The sequence below is a fragment of the Crinia signifera genome, chromosome 11, assembly GCF_055691185.1.
Source record: "Crinia signifera chromosome 11, ASM5569118v1, whole genome shotgun sequence".
Lineage (NCBI taxonomy): Eukaryota > Metazoa > Chordata > Amphibia > Anura > Myobatrachidae > Crinia > Crinia signifera.
In genome coordinates this window covers 113,516,350-113,536,705 of record NC_139227.1, presented here as the reverse complement: position 1 = coordinate 113,536,705, position 20,356 = coordinate 113,516,350, and the positions used below count along the sequence as shown (strand labels likewise).

General features: G+C 42.9%; 1 protein-coding gene across 2 annotated transcripts; it reads right to left on the bottom strand.

Annotated features, from left to right (window-relative positions):
* Positions 1-170: 170 nt before the first annotated feature.
* EIF3M (eukaryotic translation initiation factor 3 subunit M) lies at positions 171-19,428 on the bottom strand. Of its 2 annotated transcripts, XM_083164308.1 has the most exons (12): positions 19,277-19,428; positions 17,634-17,766; positions 16,558-16,696; positions 13,968-14,091; positions 13,748-13,842; positions 7,448-7,471; positions 7,279-7,362; positions 6,236-6,335; positions 5,726-5,807; positions 2,079-2,222; positions 1,091-1,151; positions 171-712 (listed from the first exon to the last, which is right to left on the bottom strand). In XM_083164308.1, exons 1-12 carry the CDS (start codon positions 19,316-19,318, stop codon positions 589-591), a joined length of 1,152 nt encoding a protein of 383 aa, XP_083020434.1. In that variant the 5' UTR covers positions 19,319-19,428; the 3' UTR covers positions 171-588. The 2 variants fall into 2 exon arrangements, with proteins under 2 accessions (XP_083020434.1, XP_083020435.1); XM_083164309.1 differs by lacking the exon at positions 7,448-7,471.
* Between the last annotated feature and the right edge of the window lie 928 nt (positions 19,429-20,356).

Genomic DNA, 20,356 nt, shown 5'->3' with positions numbered 1-20,356 from the left:
ACAATGAGTGTCGACACAATATGTCACACCCTGGAGAAGAGTCGGCGGCTTTGTGCATATAACCCGTCTGAGTCTTCTTACACTGCATATTATGGAAATGCTTTTCCAAAAACTTCAAGTCAAATAAACACAAAGATTACGCCACAGATTAAGACACATGAATGACAAAATATTTTGTAACTTTTTTTTATATCAGATTGCATAAAACGAATTGTCCACTGTAACCAAATTTATATCTAGTTGGGCCTTTTGAAAATGAAAACTATAAAGTGCTCTGTCCCCTTATTTAATGTTCCATCTGCGCAACGCACGAGAGATTCTGGAGATGATCTGAGCGGGTTTACGCAGGAAGCCCAGTTATAGTCCGGGCTCCCAAATGAAGCAGAGGAAGAGGATATGCACAGGATTTGTGTGAGCGCTGATCCTATCTGACAGACGAGGATCACTATGGAAAGAGAATGCTATGGGAGTTTCGAAGAGCACAATATATTTCCCGTTAACATAAGAATTTCAAGTGACTTAATGTAAGGAGAACTGCTGATACATCAGTAATAGAAGAGTTCAGTCCGGTCGATGGGATAAAGAGAGTCAAGCTTCAGCGGAGATACTTTGGAGACTGCTCTTCACTTTGTTTAGGTTAATTTTCCAGGTGTTGAGTATGTCGTACAGCTGCTGCCACTGCTGCTTCCCGAAGGTCCTGTGCGTGCTGTGACTGCAACATAATAAAAAGCGGAGTCACATACGCAGCCGTGTTTTCTTAGCAATGATTCAAAACTGGACTTTCCAGCAATGTCATTTTATACTGCAGCCCTGTGGTACAATTCCCATTTCACCAATCCACTATAGAAGCGATGCGCAGCTAATTAACATTCAGCCTACTATCAGAGTCATTAAGTGAAATGTGCTGGAAAATAGGACACTTTCATTAAGTAAGCTAATCACATTCAGGTCTAGGGCTTTAATAAAATTATGATAAATAGCCGGCATTTAACTACAAGCACATGATGGGAACAGTCTGAAATATTAAATAGATGTATTGCGTGAAATAATTAAAAACAACTCGATTGCGGAAGAGAAATTAATGTCTTACATCACAACGACTTTCTTCTGCGTCTGGTCGATTTTGCAGTACACCATCTTGCTCTTTACGGCTGCAATTACAGGAACAGTTGCCGTATATTTAACAAAATAGCAAAGCAACACAACCTACGCATAAAGAAAAGGTATAATCTACATCCAAATGTTATCATTTTAACCCTTTGGGCAGTACTCAATGCGGGGGGCTCGCTGTCACAGCTGGCAGGACAGTATTCAACTGACCCCCTGCATACGCCGGTTCTTCGCTCAGTTTATGGAGCAAGGGGGAATCGGCGTATGTGGCCGCTAAAACAGCGAGACTCACGGCTAAATGCAGTTGGCTCCCTGCTATAGCTGCGACCCTTGCTGTTTGGGGGAACCCTCGCTGTCCTGACAGCGAGTATTCCCCTGGAACGTAGAATAGGGTGAGCGGCCGGCGCAGGGGTTAAATAGCGAGGCCCGATTGTTTTCTGCGATCCCCACCATTTAACCCCCCTCGCCGGTCGCATTGAATACACCCCTTTGAGCGCTTACATCTGTGAGAGGTGCAAAATATTTGCTAAAAATACCGGCGTCGCTCACATTTGTTATATAAATTCAAATTAAAGAAAAAAGGTGTAAAACAAGATTATATTTCCTATATAAAACAAACATTACAGGTCATTATGATGAATAAACCGGTTTGCTTTACAAGTTTTACACCTCTTGACAAATTCCCTCGGCACTCAAAGGGTTAAAACCCATTTGACAACCGCATAACGCGATTGCTATATAGACTAGAATACTACAGAAAAGCCACCGTGGAAGTTCCATAAACCAACAATGTTAAAGAAAAATTCTATAAAATACAACAGTCCCCTAGCGGGACTTGCCGGGACCAGGCGTTAAGTCGCCTTTATGTAGTCAAACAGATTGCACGATTACATGCTCTGTTGACTGCCGCAAGTATAAAAACGGGCATCATGCTAATTAAACGCTGGATACAAAAGAGAACGACTTGCCATCAATCACAAAGGCCTCCACGTCCTCTGCCCCTATTTGCAGCTCCTGCTGCATCGTATCAAACAAAATCTCCTTGCCCTCCACCGCCATTCCCATGAACGTCAGTAGCCGCATTTTCTCCATGTTCTGTTCATGCGAGAGACCTATATAAAAAGGTTACACAAATCAGGAACTTATACAAATGCGCATACATAGAAAAATGTTCAAGTATTCTAAAGTATTTAGGAAACTAAAACAAACCCATCAGCGACTTGATTTTAAAGTGCCTGTTATTTACAAATGAATTACAAAAACAGAATGAGGACACGTCTCCGTCACCACAAGTAATAGACTTACAGTACATAAAAAAAAACAAAAAACTTTTTAAATAGTGATTTTCCTTAAGTCATCTCGGAGGTCAACTACTATCCAAATAAAACCAGTATTGAAGGTCTTCTCTGGCTAACTAGAGGTGAAATAAGATTAGTTTGGTAAAGACATTCACCTGCATGCATAAAAAGAAGACTCCATAACACTAGATATTTTAAAATTAATTAACTAATTGGCGGTAATTACAACAAAAGGCCAGATGGGCAATAAAAAAAAAAAAAAAAAAGGTCATAACTCAAAGCATTTAAACGGGCTATGGCCAAAACATCAACCAAAAATATAAACATAAATTAGCATAATTAGCAAATGCAGCCTAATTAATTTTGCATAGCTTAACAAGGCTTGCTCTGTACATAAGGAATAATAGGTGTACAAGTAAGGGCGATGCGGATGACAAATTGTCATGCTTGTCTTTTAATTAGTAATCAAGGAATCAGCACATTCTTGCCGTAGAACTAACAAATCTAATTAGATCCCATCTAAAATAAACTTCCCAGTATAATTATCTTCAACAAATACTTGGTAAAGAAATGTTCTGTTATGATGGCAGTAAAAGGGCTGCACTCTAATCCGTTATATGAACATCCTCACGCACAATGGGCCTAATTCAGACCTGATCGCAGGGCAAATTTGTTCTCAAAATGGGCAAAACCATGATGCACTGCAGGTGGGGCAGATGTAACATGTGCAGCGAGAGATACATTTGGGTGGGGTGTGTTCAAACTGGTCTAAACTGCAGTGTAAAAATAAAGCAGCCAGTATTTATCCTGCACAGAAACAATATAACTGCCCCAAATCTAACTCTCTCTGTACTTGTTACATCTGCCCCACCTGCAGTGCAGCATTGTTCTGCCATTCTGAGAACAAATTTGCACTTTGATGAACTCTGAATTAGGCCCAATGTTCCTTTCTGAAGACCTCACAAAAAAAATGTGCCTGCAGACCAGGCCCAAGAACCCGAAATCAGGAGAGATCAGTACGTTTATTTCTCCTTTGATAGTACATGATTTATTAATGCAAACCCAAGAACACGAACCTTCCTCAGCCAGTATTATACCCAAACACAACTAGTGCCTTTATCTTAATGTATCGAATATGCAATATGTGATCATACATGAGCTAAGAATTTAAGTGGGTGGAAATAAAACAACGTGTACCCAATCAGATCCTCAGGAAGATCACAGCAGCAGGAGGGAAGTGTCCCGATGTAGTGACTGGTCTACTTGCATGATTATGTTAATGAGGACAGGGCTGGATGCGAGAAGGGCAGTATGAGAGTATGGGCATAGAGACAAGTAACAAGACCCTCCAACAGGAATACTGTGAGGATCCCATTTACAGAAGGAAAACAAAAAGGTATTAAATGCAATAGGAAATAATTGCTTTAAAAAAAAAAAAAAAAAAAAAAGGGACAAAAGGCTAGCTGACTATTCCTGGAAATCCCCCCACCACAGAGTGGAGCAGTCAGGTGTTTTTTTTTGATTGTCTAGTTTAGTCGCCAAGAAACCCCCACAGCAACTCCAACAGAATTAAGAATGTGCCACACGTCTAATGGACAATGGCGAAGCAGGGTTTGCATTTTAATAAACACTACAGTGAAAATGGGTATGTGCCACAACTAAATGGGGAGATCATACCGAATAAAATGCTGAATCTTTGTACTAAGTCAGACTGATCGTGTGTATAATATCACAACGGTCATCAATGAAAGCAGAGTATTTCCCGCGTATCACGTGCACTGTAGCTGTCAGAACCGTAGTGCATCATTTATGAAACGCATAATTTAACATGGCTAGCATTGGCTTTGACCCTCAGCCAAACAGAGGAGGAGAGGGGAAAAACCCCCCACAATATGGAAAATGTAATTTTAATGCATGCAATAGCTTATAGACCCGTGCTCCTTTGAAACAGTCAATTACACATGAATGGGGGAGCGTCGGTGTGTTAATGAGTACTCTCTCTTCCCTTGGTGTGTAAATAACAGAGCTGCTGACATTAACATTCCATCACACAGATGCAGGCTATGAAACAAATTAACACCAACAGACTGGATCGCCAAGTTTAGGGGAGGACAGTCTGCAGCACACACTGTTTTCTCTTCCTGTGTTCCTGACACTTTACTTAATCCCCCACGCTGCATGAAGCACACAAATACGAAGGGACCGGCCTCATCCCACGGTCATCACTTTGCCAAAACCTATTCCTCAGCGATTAATAAAACCAACTTGTAAACATAGCCAGGGGCTGAGGTTTTAAAAATCTGCCGAGAATGTTTGGAGACCTCACATTCCAGCTCTGGAAGACTCAAACCACAGGAACATTGGGAGTCTTTGCAGAGTAGTGAATATTTCCCCTTACTAAAAATGTTCTGCAGTCATCCAGTAATGATGCCTCACACCCAACAACTCATGCCTCATATCCACCCCAAATCCTAAGGCATGGGTCTTCAAACTGTGGCCCTCCAGATGTTGTGAAACTACCAATCCCAGTATGCCTTGCCACAGTTTTGCTATAAGGAAGTGTTAAAACTGTGGCAAGGCATGCTGGGATTTGTAGTTTCACAACATCTGGAGGGCCACAGTTTGAAGACCCACTGGCGGGGGGAGGAAACACCACTGAACAATATCATTCAGTGTGTATTCACAAGATTGCTCGCCTCGGAGTCGCTGGAAAACACGAACGATCTATATCGTTCTGCTATCCCTTTAAAACGAACACTCGGATACTTCAGTTGTTTCCTGTATTTGTGTGGAGATGACCCCCCCCCTATATTGTTATCGACACTACCCGATGAGGATAGCTTGACATTTAGTGGGTAGGCTTAGAATATTGGCCAATTTTGGGTGTTAAAAAGCTTGTATATCATGTAGAATTATTACATAAGAATGGTTGTACCTGCTCTCGTTTCTGTGTCGCTGTTCCAACAAATAATCTATTTTAAAGCACACCTCTATGGCGTAGGGCGGCAAAATGGCAGCTAATACGCCAGTACCGTGAAGAAATGTTGCGACTAATTTAATTTCTCCGTAAGAGCAGACCACTGATCATACTGCTAGAACAGCAGAAAGCTTCCAGTCAATCCAGAGAGGTATTAATACGGAGATCATTAAATAAGTGAATCTCAGGCGCCATAGTGTAAGGTTCCTATACATGACATGTTACCTGCACATACATGCGGCCACATTATAGGCTTTCCTTGGTGGGCTTCTGCCTTCGTTTAATGTACATTTGCAATCCCCCCTTAATAATATAAACTATAAGCCATTAACCTGCGTACCAAGGGAGTCGATGAAATCTTTATTATTCTGGTAAAACTTGACATACGAAGATAGCTTGGCACTGACAAATATCGTCAATAGCTGGAAGAAATAAACAAGAACAATAGTTATTGGTCTTCTAACACCACATTCATATCACAAAAAAATACAAAAAATTAAATAAAATGGACTTTTTAAATATAAAATGATATAAAAACAGACGTCGTAACTGCAGCAATGTACATACAGACCTCGTACTCATGGCTTTTTGTTTTTAGGACTTTACTATTCAACGTATCAGAAAATTACTCCGGTACATAATGAAGCGTAAAAGGAGTTTAAATAAATAAAATGCTGCATAATATTTTTTACACAATATATAAAATGTGTAACGAAAAACACAATGAATGATTATTTTAACGCATGTTTCTGAAGAGTTGGTGAAAAATTAATGACCTTCGACTCCATTTTTTAAATAAATTCTGTGATGTGATTTATGAGGATTCTAGTACATGGTAACATGTACTTACATCATGAATAAGTTCTCCTTCCAAAAACTTAACCGGCTTTAAAGCAAGTAGGTGATCAAGCAAGAATGTCTTCGGGTCCTTGAGTGCTCTTACAATACACCTGAGTAAAACAAAAAAGAATCAAGTTGGGATTTTAAACAATATGGTCACTGTCAACGAAGACCAGAAAAACAGACACTAGTATAAATCTACAGATGTGTAAGTCACAGAGGTTTCTGATCTCTACGCTGGTATTCGCCTTATCAGAGACCTTTCAGGCAACCAAGGCAGTTGCTGAATCGTCAGACCACACCAGATTCTATACTGACAGTTCGGTCTAACTACACAATGAAGGTCCATACACGCGGGGCAACGGGAGCCCCGTGCCGAGTGATCTGCTTAAGCATACATTGCTCAGCACACATACCAGCGATGTGTGCAGAGCGATCTGTGCGGACCAGTGTTGGAGATCTGACTAGATTTGGAATGTATGGAGTCAAGATCTAGTCCGGTGATCGCTTATTCACACGGGGCAATGTGTGCTTAATTTCTAAGCGATTAAGTCAGATTGCATAGAAATAGCCTTGAAATTGCCCCGGGTGCGGGTCTTAAGGAAGGCTTGCTAAGAACAATAAAAAGGTGTGCTGACAAAGGGTCAGAGGAACAGTAATGAGCTAGAGATTGATTGCATTTATATTGTTTTGCAGCGAAGACACTTTGGCTTCATTCTAGGTCTTGCACCAATCTTGCTTTAGCTGGAGATCAATGTGCGCTGTAGATGCCTTACGGCTCCATATAAATAACAAATAAGGCTTGCTAATAATCCCAATGCTCTATGCTATACATACATGTAGACAAATCAGTCTATGGGCCAGATGTATCAAGCTTCAAAAAGTGATGAAATGGAGAGTGATAAACAGCCAATCAGCTCCTACCTGTCAATTTTCAAACCCAGCTTTCAGCATGATGAGCTGATTGGCTGGCTGTTTATCACTCTTTACAGCTCGATACATCTGGCCCTATAACTCTTCTATGCAGAAACGCAAACAGATTGGCGATATTACTTGTGGGCATCGAGGCGGGCCTGAGATGCGTTGTCGTCCGTGTAGCTTCCCAGCAGCTCTACCATCACCTTAGCCGCATCATCGCTGTGAATAGAAGGGTTACAATATAAGCTCATGCGCCACCAGGACCAAGTTACTGAAACAAATATGTAATGAATATTAAATGTACCTGAAGGGATCGTCTTCATCATCGCTAATTAGAAAAGGAGACTCATTAGAGACATTCATTTGTTTGCTTATTACTACTACTTAGGTTACTAAGTAACTACCAAAACCAAAAGAAAATGATTGGCTGGCACTCAAGCTGGAAGCAAGCGGAAAACAATCACCAAGCTGACTCCGCTTAGGGTAATTAAGGCACCTGGAGACTTGCAAGCTAGGAACTTACGTGAAGTTGGGAGATGCAGCAACGGTCAGCAGGCCACAGAGATCAGATTATCACATCCCAGAAGGATTCGAATAAATTGTACTTGCAAAACAAATTTTCCTTTGCGTTGTTTTACATCAGATTATCTAGCAACAGTATAGGAACCAGAACCGAGTACTATTACCACTAAGCTAAAGCCACCGGGGGATGGAAAAAAGGGTTTTCTTAAAATCTTGCAATGCCTGAAACCAATGGTCAATGTAGATGTGCCCTCTGATTCAGACATTGAGGACGACATTCCCGATGTGGGAGACTAAAAATGAGGCCCAGAGTTATCACAAAGACTCATCCCCTTGACATGCTCTACACTACTTTCCTGCCAATGCAAAAATCTTACAATGTCTGAAACCGATGGTTAATGTAGATGTGCCCTCTGATTCAGACATTGAGGACGACATTCCCGATGTGGGAGACTAAAAATGAGGCCCAGAGTTATCACAAAGACTCATCCCCTTGACATGATCTAAACTACTTTCCTGCCAATGCAAAAATCTTACAATGCACTCCCAACCACAAACAGTGCCCAACGCATCACTGTAGGCCATCTGTCGCATCATAAAAGAAACCGCACAAAGTTGTTCTAGTCAGAATCCGCATCATCGATAGTCGCCTTTTCCTCGCAGCCAGTAAGTTTTCTTCACTTCAGTCCCAGTGGAGACTACTACCTTATGTCCCTACCGCAAACACCTATTAACCTAGGAGAATGTTTAACAGCGCTGGTAAGACATCCAGGCAGGAATCCTGATCAGAACCGAACACAATGACCCAACACACTGGTGTAAGTTCTTCATCTTAGCTAACATACCAATCTAATTAACCCCTCCCATCCCACCCACCCAATTAGAGGATAATAGCAATATGGACCAACTGGGGCAGTGAACCTATGGTACTAGTTAGGGCAAACCTAACGCAGGATAACATTTACAATTTTGTCTTCTTGTACAAAAAGATCATTACAGCAGCATCTCGCTGTAAAGGAGGATCAGTATATTAGCAAAGGAAGAGCATATTGAAACAACATAAAAATCCAATATAGACAAAGAGCAAACAGAAAATTAAACTAATAATAAGCACAGGATTAGGAGATACGTAGTCGTCCGTCCAGGCCCTTGGCAACAGCAGAGCCATACAATACTGACTGGGGCAATATACTAAGGAAGTTAGCTAGATGCTAGCAGCGCAGGATATAGTAATGATACCGTATAAGAAGAGTAGTAGAACAATAGAAATTCAACAGATACGAAAATCTTCAGTCAATTTCAAACGGTCAAACTGGAATATTAATTTGGCTAGGCCTTCCCTGCCTGCCTGCCGCCCCCCCCCCCCCCCCGTAGTTCCAGAAATATTCCATCCAACCAGACATATGCAGGCAGGAATAAAGAACATGGAAACAACAGAAATAGTAGGGACACCACATTTTTGCAGGATAAATCCAAAAGGTTTGTGGACTCAGCATCAGAAACATTAGGAGACACCTCTGTTTGGCAGGATAAATCCAAAAGGTTTGTGAACGATATACAAACTATTGTTGCTGGATTCAAAGGCACAATAAACACACCCACAAGTGTAACAAGGATGTTTTGAGTGAAGGTATCAATCGCCTGAAGTAGACAATGGAATTTAAGTGACACTGCAAATGAGTATCACACGGAAATTGCAAAAACAGGAGAAGGCCCAGTCAGAAGCGTAGTATATGGAAGATACGTATAGGGTGTACTTTGCATGTAAAGGGTGACTGCAGCCCGGCCACTTGATGATTGCAGCAATAAATAAAAGTCATTGAGAGGCTCAATGCAGGATATATCAGGGAAGGGAAGATGCCATATAAATGTAGAGTATGGCCAGCAGTGGAATGTATCCAGTCACTCACTGTATCACCGCAGCACATTGGGTAATGCAGAGGGGAAAGGGAGAGGACACCGAGGACAGCAAAGGACTGTACGCCCACAATGCACTCACCCCACAGAAGACAGAGGGAGCCGCGGGTGATGATGTACCAGCAGGATCTTCAATAGGACGGCCCTGCCGCAGAAAAGCAGCAGACACGCAGTCGGAGCACCGGCCAAACCACCTAGCCCGCGGCCGCCAGCAAGAGGTGGGTAGGCACAAACAAGACGTTATTAAACAGAGGGTTTAACCCCTTCCCGACATTTGACGTACATGTACGTCATGGTCGGGAAGTACTTCCCGACATTTGACGTACATGTACGTCATGACTTCTAACTGTCACTGCGTCTAGAGACGCAGTGACAGTTAGGTGATGTCTGCTGTCCCTGACAGCAGACATCCCCCCTCGCCGCCCAGGGGGGGCAGGGGTGCCCCCCCCGGTCGGCGATCGCTGTGATTGGCTGTTCAAATCTGAACAGCCATTCACAGCGTTTCCTGTGTTACCGGCGGCTAAGCCGCTCGGTAACACAGGGATCGGTGGTGATCGGTGCTGTCAAGTACAGCACCGATCACCACCGATGTGCAGCCCCCCCTCGAACCCGCCGGGCACTCACCCGGCAGCAGCAGCAGCTCCCCCGGCTCCCCCGGAGCGTCTGGAGCGCACGCAGCGCTGCCCTCCTCCCCCCTCCCCCCCGCAGCAGCAGCAGCATCAAGCTGCAGAAAAAGTTAAAAATCAAATATATGCACTGAAAAAAAAAATATATATATATATATATATATATATATATATATATATATATATATATATATATATATATATACACACACACACACACATATATATATATATATATATATATACACACACATATATATATATATATATATATATATATATATATATATATGTGTGTGTGTGTGTGTGTGTGTATATACCGCACCGATTACCACCGATCGCCAGCCCCCCCCCCCCCTCCCACCCGGCAGCCCCCCTCCCTCCCACCCACCCGGCTGCCGCAGCGCCGGCACCCCTCCCACCCCCCGCCAGCCGCAGCGCCAGCCCCCCTCCCAAAGCTGGTGACTAAAATGGGGTCACTTGTGGGGGGGTTCCACTGTATTGGTGCTTCGGGGGTCTTGCTAATGCGACATAGCACCCACCATTCATTCCACCACCAAAAATCACTCCTTCCCTTCTGAGTCCTGCCATGCACCCAACTGGTATTTTTTGGTCACACGTGAGGCATTGCCGTACTCGGGAGAAATTGGGGCACAGATTTTGGGGTGCTTTGTCTCCTTCATTCCTTGTGAAAATAAAAATTTTTGAGCCAGAACTGCATTTTTCTGTAAAAAATTACATTTTTTTACACAAAAATGCAGATCTGGCTCAAAATTTTTCATTTTCACAAGGAATGAAGGAGACAAAGCACCCCAAAATCTGTGCCCCAATTTCTCCCGAGTACGGCAATGCCTCATGTGTGACCAAAAAATACCAGTTGGGTGCATGGCAGGACTCAGAAGGGGAGGAGTGATTTTTGGATTTTGCAGCACAGATTCTGGTTGAATGACCCCCGAAACACCCATACAGTGGAACCCCCCCACAAGTGACCCCATTTTGCAAACTACACCCTTCAGGGAATTCATCAAGGGGTATAGTGTACATTTCAAACCCCCCGGGGTTTCACCAATTTTGATACAACTGAGCTGTGAAAATGAAAAATTAATTTTTTTCATTTTCACTGCCCAGTTGTACCACAATTGGTGAAACCCCTGGGGGTTTGAAATGTACACTATACCCCTAGATGAATTCCCTGAAGGGTGTAGTTTGCAAAATGGGGTCACTTGTGGGGGGGGGGTACCTAACTTTTAGCATCTTATGGTGCCTAGAAACCTACATTGTGCCTAAAAAATAATCTCATAAAAAGGAGGCTCCAAAATCAAGTAGGTGCTCCTTCTATTATGAAGCCTGTGGTTTGGTCACCGTGCACACTAGGGCCACATATAGGATATTTATGAAAACCAAAGAATTGGGGGAATCAATTTTTAGTCACATTTCTCTAGTAAAATCTACTGTGTTCCTTAGAAAAATGTATTAAAATTGCAAATCTGCAAAAAAAATGAAATTTTGAAATTTCACCTACACTTTCTTTTAATTCCTGTGAAACACCTAAAGGGTTAACAAACTTCCAAAATGCTGTTTTGAATACTGTGAGGGGTGCAGTTTTTGAAATGGCATCATTTATGGGGGTGTCTCACATACAAGTCACTCAAAGTCACATCATAACTGACCTGGTCCCTAAAAAAATCAGAGTTTGAAATTTTCTTGAAAATTTGAGAATTTGCTATTCATATTTGAAGCCTCCTAGTGTCCAAAAAAATTAAAAGGAGGTTGAAATAATGATTGCAACATAAAGTAGACATATGGTCTTTGTTAGTTATTAACTATTTTGAGTGGTATGTTTATTTGTCTCACAAGCAGAAAATGTGACATTTTGCAAATTGCTAAATTTTCCATTTTTTCACGACATTTTGGTATTTTTCACAAAAAAACACAGACTGTATCGACCCAAATTTACCACTAACTTGAAGTACAATGTGTCACGAGAAAACAATCTCAAAATCACTGGGATAAGTAAAAGCAAAAAAAAGTTATCCCCACTTAAGTGAAACATGTCAGATTTGAAAAAAATGGCTCTGTCAGGAACGCAAAAACTGGCTCTGTCAGGAAGGGGTTAAAGCTCCTCATAACCCAGGTCAAATTGCCGGGTTGGTCGACTTAGGTTATCAGCTTTGGTGCTTTTACACTGCACTGGCAAATACCCCGGTCCGAGGTGCAGTGTGAAAGGTGTATAATACCACTTTTACACCAAACTCCCGGATCTGACCAGGTATTTGGAACACATCCATTCAGCTCCTCCCTAACTCTGCTGCTGTCTGCACAGTACAGCTGACCGTAGTAGAGGATGTGTGTGCCCCCCCAAACTTACCGCAGGATGCTGTGGTCGGGAGGTTGGGCTCCCCCATTGGTGTAAATGGGCCCCGGGTCGGATGACCCGGGATACCCATTTAAACTGCCCCAAGTTCCACCCTGGTCAGGACCTGGGTAGGATTCCCAGGAAAATGGTCCGTTTTTTTTTTTTGGCAGGTACCTCATTTACACCAGGTTTATGCTGCGGTGTAAACGGGGTATAAATCTCTTCCATTCAGTTTTACCAGTTAATATAAAAAATAAAAATAAAAAACCTCTAGACCACGTCTCGAATATGAAGAAATAGCTCCCGTCTTCCTTAAGTCCCAACCCACTCGCAACCACCACCCAGAGATTTCCGCAATTAGCATCAGCGTGTCAATGCAGCAGGCAAGATCAACATTTTAAAGCCACCAAAATATTGATTGGATCGCTGCCACATTCACAGGCACTCAAGATTAATGCATTCAAATCACAAGCACGTCAAAGCAGCTGCATAGAGATTAGTGTAGCTCAAATACTCACCTGACAATTCAATATCAGAAACAAACAGAACTACTTACACACCCCTATGGCAACAGCAGACAGTGCGAGGCGTTTCTAGCAGCAAAAGGACACCTGCGCTCCTGCAAGTATTACTTCTAGGGCATGTTTCTTATAAAAACAAATGGGTTGGACCTGATAATTATGACATATGGTGAGATTAGGACTGAGGACCTGATTCTGGTTCACTCGCAAAAGCAAATTCTTTCTCTAACGGACAAAACCATGTGCACTGCAGGTGGGGCAGATTTAACATGTGTAGAGAGAGTAAGATTTGGGTGGTGTTTGTACTTCATACTGATGTCTATATTGCAGTGTAAAAATAAAGGTGACAGTATTTACCCTGCACAGAAACAAAATAAAACCCACATCTAACTCTCTCTGCACCTGTTACATCTGCCCCACCTGTAGATCACATGGTTTTGTCCATTAGACAGAGATTTTTTTTTTTTAACGAATGAACCGGAACCTAAGCACACACTAAGCAAATCCAATATGTGTAGCTATTTACCCACAGGCCATCTGCAGTATTGCTGCAGAATAAACTTTGATACTCAATGCTTCTAGAAGTAGAACAGTGCCGCAGAATGCAAGTGTCCTTTCTAATTAAAGCAGAACCTGCACGCTGATTAATTAGGGTGAAGCACCTTTTCTTGCAGTCAACAAGCGCCTCGTACAACAGCCGGAGTAGAGTGTGCTTCTTTTCTGTGCTGAGGTTCCAATCAATTATCCATTTTCGAACCTGAAAGAGACAGACACAAAACGACATGGGAAATTATTTTTATATATTATGCAATGGCTCCACAAACACGCAATCCTTGCAAAAGAAATGGATGCACTCGCACGTGACATCAGGCATTCACTAACCTGATCAAGATCTGTTGGAATGTATACTATGGCATTGCACGTTGCGGCCACCTTTATGAGGGCACAGTAGACGGTGTACCTGACCGGGGTGGTCTTATCCATTCCATGGAAGAGGTTGCTCAGCCTGAAACGTAAATCAAAGGAACAGTGATTTCCATTAAAATATAAATGTAAGACTGAGGTGCCATTGGCATCAATTCTATTCAAAATGATGTCAAACGCGGCGGGAGCTGACTCCAAGCGCTATTCTAATTAGCACACTAAGTTGGAAAATGCTGGTATTTGCAGATGTTTAATCAGGAGTAGCGGCATTTTGTGACTTAAGTGCCCCGCGGCGATGCAATTTGCACCATGCTAGTTTTATTGGGTTTCTGCTCGCACCCCAGGATGTGTGCGCAGAATCCACTTCCAGCTCTAGTCACATAATTTTGAATAGTATCTACCCCATTGTTGGTGTATTCCATGAACTTATAAGAAAATGTACGCATTAAAATTGGTCAACAATAAAAAATAAAAATAAAAACCTGTATATGCTATTTATACAATTTGAGAGTATAATTTCCTGTATTTAAAAAAAGTATATCTTGAGATGTTCTGGTCATACATCTGGACCTTTCTTTTGACATGCTAAATGGTTATTGATGTAGTACCATTCTTTAAATTGTGTTATACTGTACTATGGCCCTTATTCAGATTCGAGCGGTACGGCCCGCGTGCGGCCGTACCGCCGATGTTTTCCGTCTGCACATGCGCAGAGGTCAATCTGCGCATGTGCAGGCGAATTCGCCGCACATAAATTTACTACGCCGCAAAGGGGGCGTATAGGGGAGTGAGGGGCTTCATCCCCTCATTTCCCTATGTGTACGCCCCGCGTTTCATGGGCGTTCCCATGCAAACGCGGGGCGTATGCATGGAAATGAGGGCATGACGCAGCTCATGGGGGCGGAAAGCTGACGTCGCCGGATGTCAGCTTTCAGCCCCCATACAAGCTACCACACGGACGATTGTCCGTGTGGTCTCAGCTTGCGGGAGCTGCCGCGGCGTGCGGACCTGCCTTCGATGGTCGACGACCATCGAATGCAGGGGGCAGCTCCCACCATGGTGGAGGCGTAGCCTCCACCATTTTTATGCGGATCGCCAGCCGTCCGTGTACGGACGGCCGTGGCGATCCGTAGGGTGGGCGGGGATTGGTTTGTGCGGCCGGAGCCCCGTGTGCGGCTCTGGCCGCACCAACCAGAATAAGGGCCTATGTGATTTGTGCTTTTTTCCGATGTTTTCTTCAATATAAAAAAACCTAAGCTGCCCAAAATCTTGCATTGGTCTACAAATATGAACTTGTATGGGTACAAAAATGATCAACCTGGCTGCACCAATTTGCATAGATCCATCGATTTAGACCAGGGCTGGGCAACACCGGCATCCCAGGATGCTTTGCATTAGTTTTGCTATGTGGCCATGCTGAAACTGATGCAAGGCATGCTGGGATGTGTAGTTCATCAACATCTGGAGGGCCGGTGTTGCCCAGCCCTGTTTAGACCAATCTAATAAACTGGACATAGGGTTTAGTGCAAATCAAAGTTGAAGGACCATAAGTCTGAAGATTCCCACCGTTGTGACTTTCTAGAATACACAGCAAAACCCTGATGACTCCATGCAGAAGACAGACAGCTATACACACACACACACACACACACTAAGGCCCTTATTCAGATCTGATCGCAGTACAAATTTGTTCTCAAAATGATCAAAACCATGTGCACTGCAGGTGGGGCAGATGTAACATGTGCAGAGAGAGTTAGATTTGTGTGAGTTATTTTGTTTCTGTGCAGGGTAAATAATTGCTACATTATTTTTACACTGCAATTTAGATTTCAGTTTCAACACACCCCACCCAAATTTAACTCTCTCTGCACGTGTTACATCTGCCCCAGCTGCAGTGCACATGGTTTTGACCATTTCGAGAACAAATTTGTACCGCGATCAGATCTGAATAAGGGCCTAAATACAGGAATCATGTTCACTAAAAACAAATATCCCCAAAAATAAGCAAACCGCACATTTTCCTTAAACATGTCCCATAACCAAGCTGACTTCTTTATATCGCAGGGAAAGACATGTTACAGTGGTCTGATTTAGAGTGCAGAGCTGGACACAAAATCTGCACCTATGAAAACAATTTGTGCTACAAGAAAAATGAAGTTTGCATTTGCACCTGTTGCAGTGCAGGAAACTCTTCACCCGATTGTAAATCTGCCCCAACATACAGATTCGATTTTATGCTTCCTCTTACCTATGGCTGTTTTAACACCATCTAAGGCAAGAGTGGACAATAGTGACCCCCCGTCTGCTGCAGAACTACACTTGCTAGTTTTGTTATGTGGCCATGCCAAAACGGTGTTGGGGCATGATGAGATGTGTAGTTCCAAAGCAGCTGGAGTGCTGGCCTACCAGTGATCGAAGGGTTAGTACAAGTCTATTATGTGCAGGAGAAGCCGACGAACCAAGGTGCCGGTGTTCTGTAAAGCTACAATGTTTTCAGACAACGTACAAGTAGTAAATGCTGGTGATCGTAGGATATGGGACTACTCACAGTTGCAGCCTTAATGATGGACGTTCACCTTCCCGAAACTTCACTAGCTTCTCACACAGGCTTTCGATGAGCGCTTCCTGCTTATCTGGTTCCAAGATTAGTAACAGCGACACAATGCTATTCATAATGCTCTCCACATCTGTGAACAACAATGTAGACGTGACATGACTGCCGGCGAATTCAATCAGTATAAGAGATGTAATATTGTCGTACACTACGTGGTGGTCGGTTGTCTTCTCATTATGGTGCCTTATGAAAGTGACAGCGATTTAAACTTTGCATACGGTGGTGATCAGAATTAAGACGTTTCAGCAATAATATACATAAAACCGGTAAAAAAAGAAAAGAAAAAATCACTAGATGCGCGGTTTAACGATAAACATTCTGCGTATTTCTGTAGTCTAATTTAAAACCCTTTGACATGTACAGCAGTAGTCATTACTACTGGCCACAAAGAAACTATGTACTAAGGGCCTGATTTATATGTGTTCTGTATGTTCGAAGCCTATCGGATGGGCCATACACTGCTGCGATACATCGCAGTAGTGTCTGCGCACTTTAAGTCTGCCTGTTTTTTGAGGCAGAAATTATTTACAAGGCACAACCAGGGTGGTTCTGCCTTGTAAACGATTTCTGCTTTGAAAAACCAGGCAGACTCACAAGTCTCCCCCTCCAGAAATCAGAGGCTATTACATTCAGCTCCTTATTGGATCCAAAACAAGGATTCCAAATACTTAATCTGCAAGTGGTCATTATATATATAACGATATACCAGCAGCTAAATGAACATTGTCAGCATGCGACAAGTGAAGAAACCATCAGGTCTGAAACTGTTAAACTCCAGGTTCATAATTTGTATCTTCCACCCACCCAGCAAATCATCAATTGGGCATTTGGAGTGAAGAACCCCAACATGACAAGGTCTACAGGTGGGAGGAGTTTAATGCATGGGTGGGGTTCTCTACGTCTCTAGAGAAACTTATGGAACATTTTCAGAACTACTGATATGACAGAAGGCATGAGACTACAAATTAGCATAACCAGATAACCATTTTACATTCAACAAGCAAACAAACCTTTATCATCTTCCTTTAAGCAGACATCACAAGCCTCAATGATCTGTGCCAAGTCAATATGAAGACCACCCTCTGAATTTTCTTCTGATATTTCTGCGCCTTTAGATTTCAAGCATGCACGAAGTTCTGCAGCCTTTAAGAAAGAAGCTATTTTTTAGTAAATACACATTTATGCACCAAAACAATTAATACACGAGAACAGGTTTCTCAGTGTGCTGCTCCAGACCATGGGAAAGTAGAAAAATCCAGAAATGTTACTACATATTGGCCCTTATTTTGGTTCACTAGCAAACGCAAATTCCTTCTCAAATGGACAAAACATATGCACTGCAGGTGCAGAGAATTAGATTTGGGTGAGTTATTTTGTTTCTGTGCAGGGAAAATACTGGCTGCTTTATTTTTACACTGCAATATAGATCTCACTTTGAAGTACACACTCCACCTAAATCTAACTCTCTCTGCACAAGTAACATCTGCCCCACCTGCAGTGCACATGGTACTGTCCATTTGAGAAAGAATTTGCTTTTGTGAGTGAACCAGAATAAGGGTCATTGTGTTAGTCCTAGGCTAGGACAACAATCCCAATAAATAATAATGTATTTAGAGGCCTGTTTAAAAAAAAGGGGGGGGGGCATCATTGCTGGGTGTCGTGTTGATGGGGAATTTAATTTTTTTATTAGTTTGCAAACATGATCACACCTATATTTGGCTGCACCCTAAATGTAATGTCAATGCACCCTAAAATGTTCAGGAGGTGGGTTTGTTTGCTAGTGTTTTCAGATGCCTATAGTCCTCAAGAGATAGGAGATCAGCGCTTTAGCTTGTGCGAGCTTTCCGCATGGGGTGATAATGGCAAAGAGCATTGCAATGCCACCACAATTGTACCAAGGCCTGATCACTGGAGCTGCCCCTCCCTATGACAATCATCATTTACAGGCACAATGTACAGCAGCACAGAGCATCTAAGCTCACCATTGCACTGCTCACCACTTATTCCTACAGCTCTGAGATTACTGGATCACATCCCAAACACCATGCTGCTGACCATGTGGATGATGTGACAGCGGAGTCAGTCATCATAGGAGAGGGACAGCTGGGAGACAAAACTCACAATTATGGGGGGTGGGGGTGAACAACCGTAGATAGTTCAACATCATCGATGGTTTATGGCCAATGTCCAATAGTTTTGCCATCAATTGGGGGACCAGATGGTTTCCCACCATCAACGTCACAGTACAACTAGACTATGGATAGTTTGAAACATTGATGGTCATTTATTACGTGTTATGCTACAGTCCATGGCAAACCCAACAATGGTCATCCCTAGAACCATGCATGCAGAGAAAGCACCAAGGGGTCAGCTCCTGGCTCATGTTGTGTTTGACAGGAGCCGATTGGCTGGTACTTTATCTCTCTCCGCGCTTTGGTACATCTCCCCCGTACTACTCCGAGCAGCAGCCAAGGACACATCTCTATACGGTGCTGTGGGGGACCCTACAGCTGCTAGGACACTACATGTCCCAGCATGCAGGTCAGAGCCGTGGCCATACAGCAGCTTGAGAGGCAAAGGGTGCCCCCATCGGCTTCCCCGGGGAGCCCCAGCCGGCTTCCAGCGGCACCGAGAGAGGTTGAGGCGCTCTCACCTGATCCTCCTCGGACACATCGATAAAAGCCGGGACACTCATGGCTGCACCGCCTGCTGTTATCACGCCGCAGCAGCACCGGAAAAGGGAGCTAGAGCCGGCGAGCACTTCCGGGTTACAGCTGGGAGGGGGGGGGGGGGAGGAGGGAGTTCAACGTGACGTCGTTACGGAGACCAGCGCGAGCGTCTGTGGCGCATGCGCAGTGAGCAGGTGTGGAATGTCCCCCGGTCGCGGGTCTCAGGTAGGGATGGGACATCGGAAGAAAACATCGGTCAAATGATGTTTTTCAACATTGGTTGCAAAACATCATTTAGACCTAAACATTGGTACTGTGAACCCGATGTTAACCGATGTTTCGATATTTTTTTAAATAAACTGGTTACCAAAGCATATAATGCACTAATAAGCTTCTGAAATGATAAATAATACCTCTATTAAGTTTATAACTTATGTTGATCATAGAAAATAACAAAAAAACTGTACACACAGTGCAACATAGAACATACTACATAGAACAATCACATAGTACATTGAAAAAAACTCTTTGTAGCAAAATAGGAATTTACGATTGAGGTACATTAATTATGGGCCTCACAATACAGGTGGATAAAACAAAATAAAAACTGGGAGGAGAATAACAGAAATTGGGGAAGGGGAGACTCCAGTCCAGCATACTTTCAAACTGGCCCCCAAATTTTCTTATCCACATTGTTCAGAAATAGTAATTTTGACAGTAGTTTCCCATCTAGCCTATTCCTGGTTTTACCTTTAATTTCACCAGCTTTAGAGAACAGGCGTTCTGAAGGTACTGAAGTGGCCACAGTTGTTGAATATCATCTAGCTATTTTGGCAAGATTTGGGTATGTTGGTTCCATCAGTTTCCAGAATCTTAGTGGGTTCTTTATGATACTCTCCGTAACAAGTTATAAAAAAACATGACTATGCTGGCATTTGTAATAGCAAGCTAATGCTAATTCATAAAAAAAATACTTTAATTTAAATACATTTATCACGATTGTTTTAATATGGAAAAACTTTGGGCCTAATTCAGAGGTGGATGCAGTTGCACTCTCAAATCCA

What these genes read in the sequence shown, in the direction of transcription:
- EIF3M (XM_083164308.1), bottom strand. Translation starts at nt 19,318, where the DNA reads ATGAGTGTCCCGGCTTTTATCGATGTGTCCGAGGAGGATCAG. An exon ending in CTTAAAGGAAGATGATAAAG is followed by an intron (nt 16,697 to 17,633) that starts GTTTGTTTGCTT and finishes TGTTGTTCACAG; the next exon opens with ATGTGGAGAGCATTATGAAT. An exon ending in AGATTTCATCGACTCCCTTG is followed by an intron (nt 2,223 to 5,725) that starts GTACGCAGGTTA and finishes CTTTTTATATAG; the next exon opens with GTCTCTCGCATGAACAGAAC.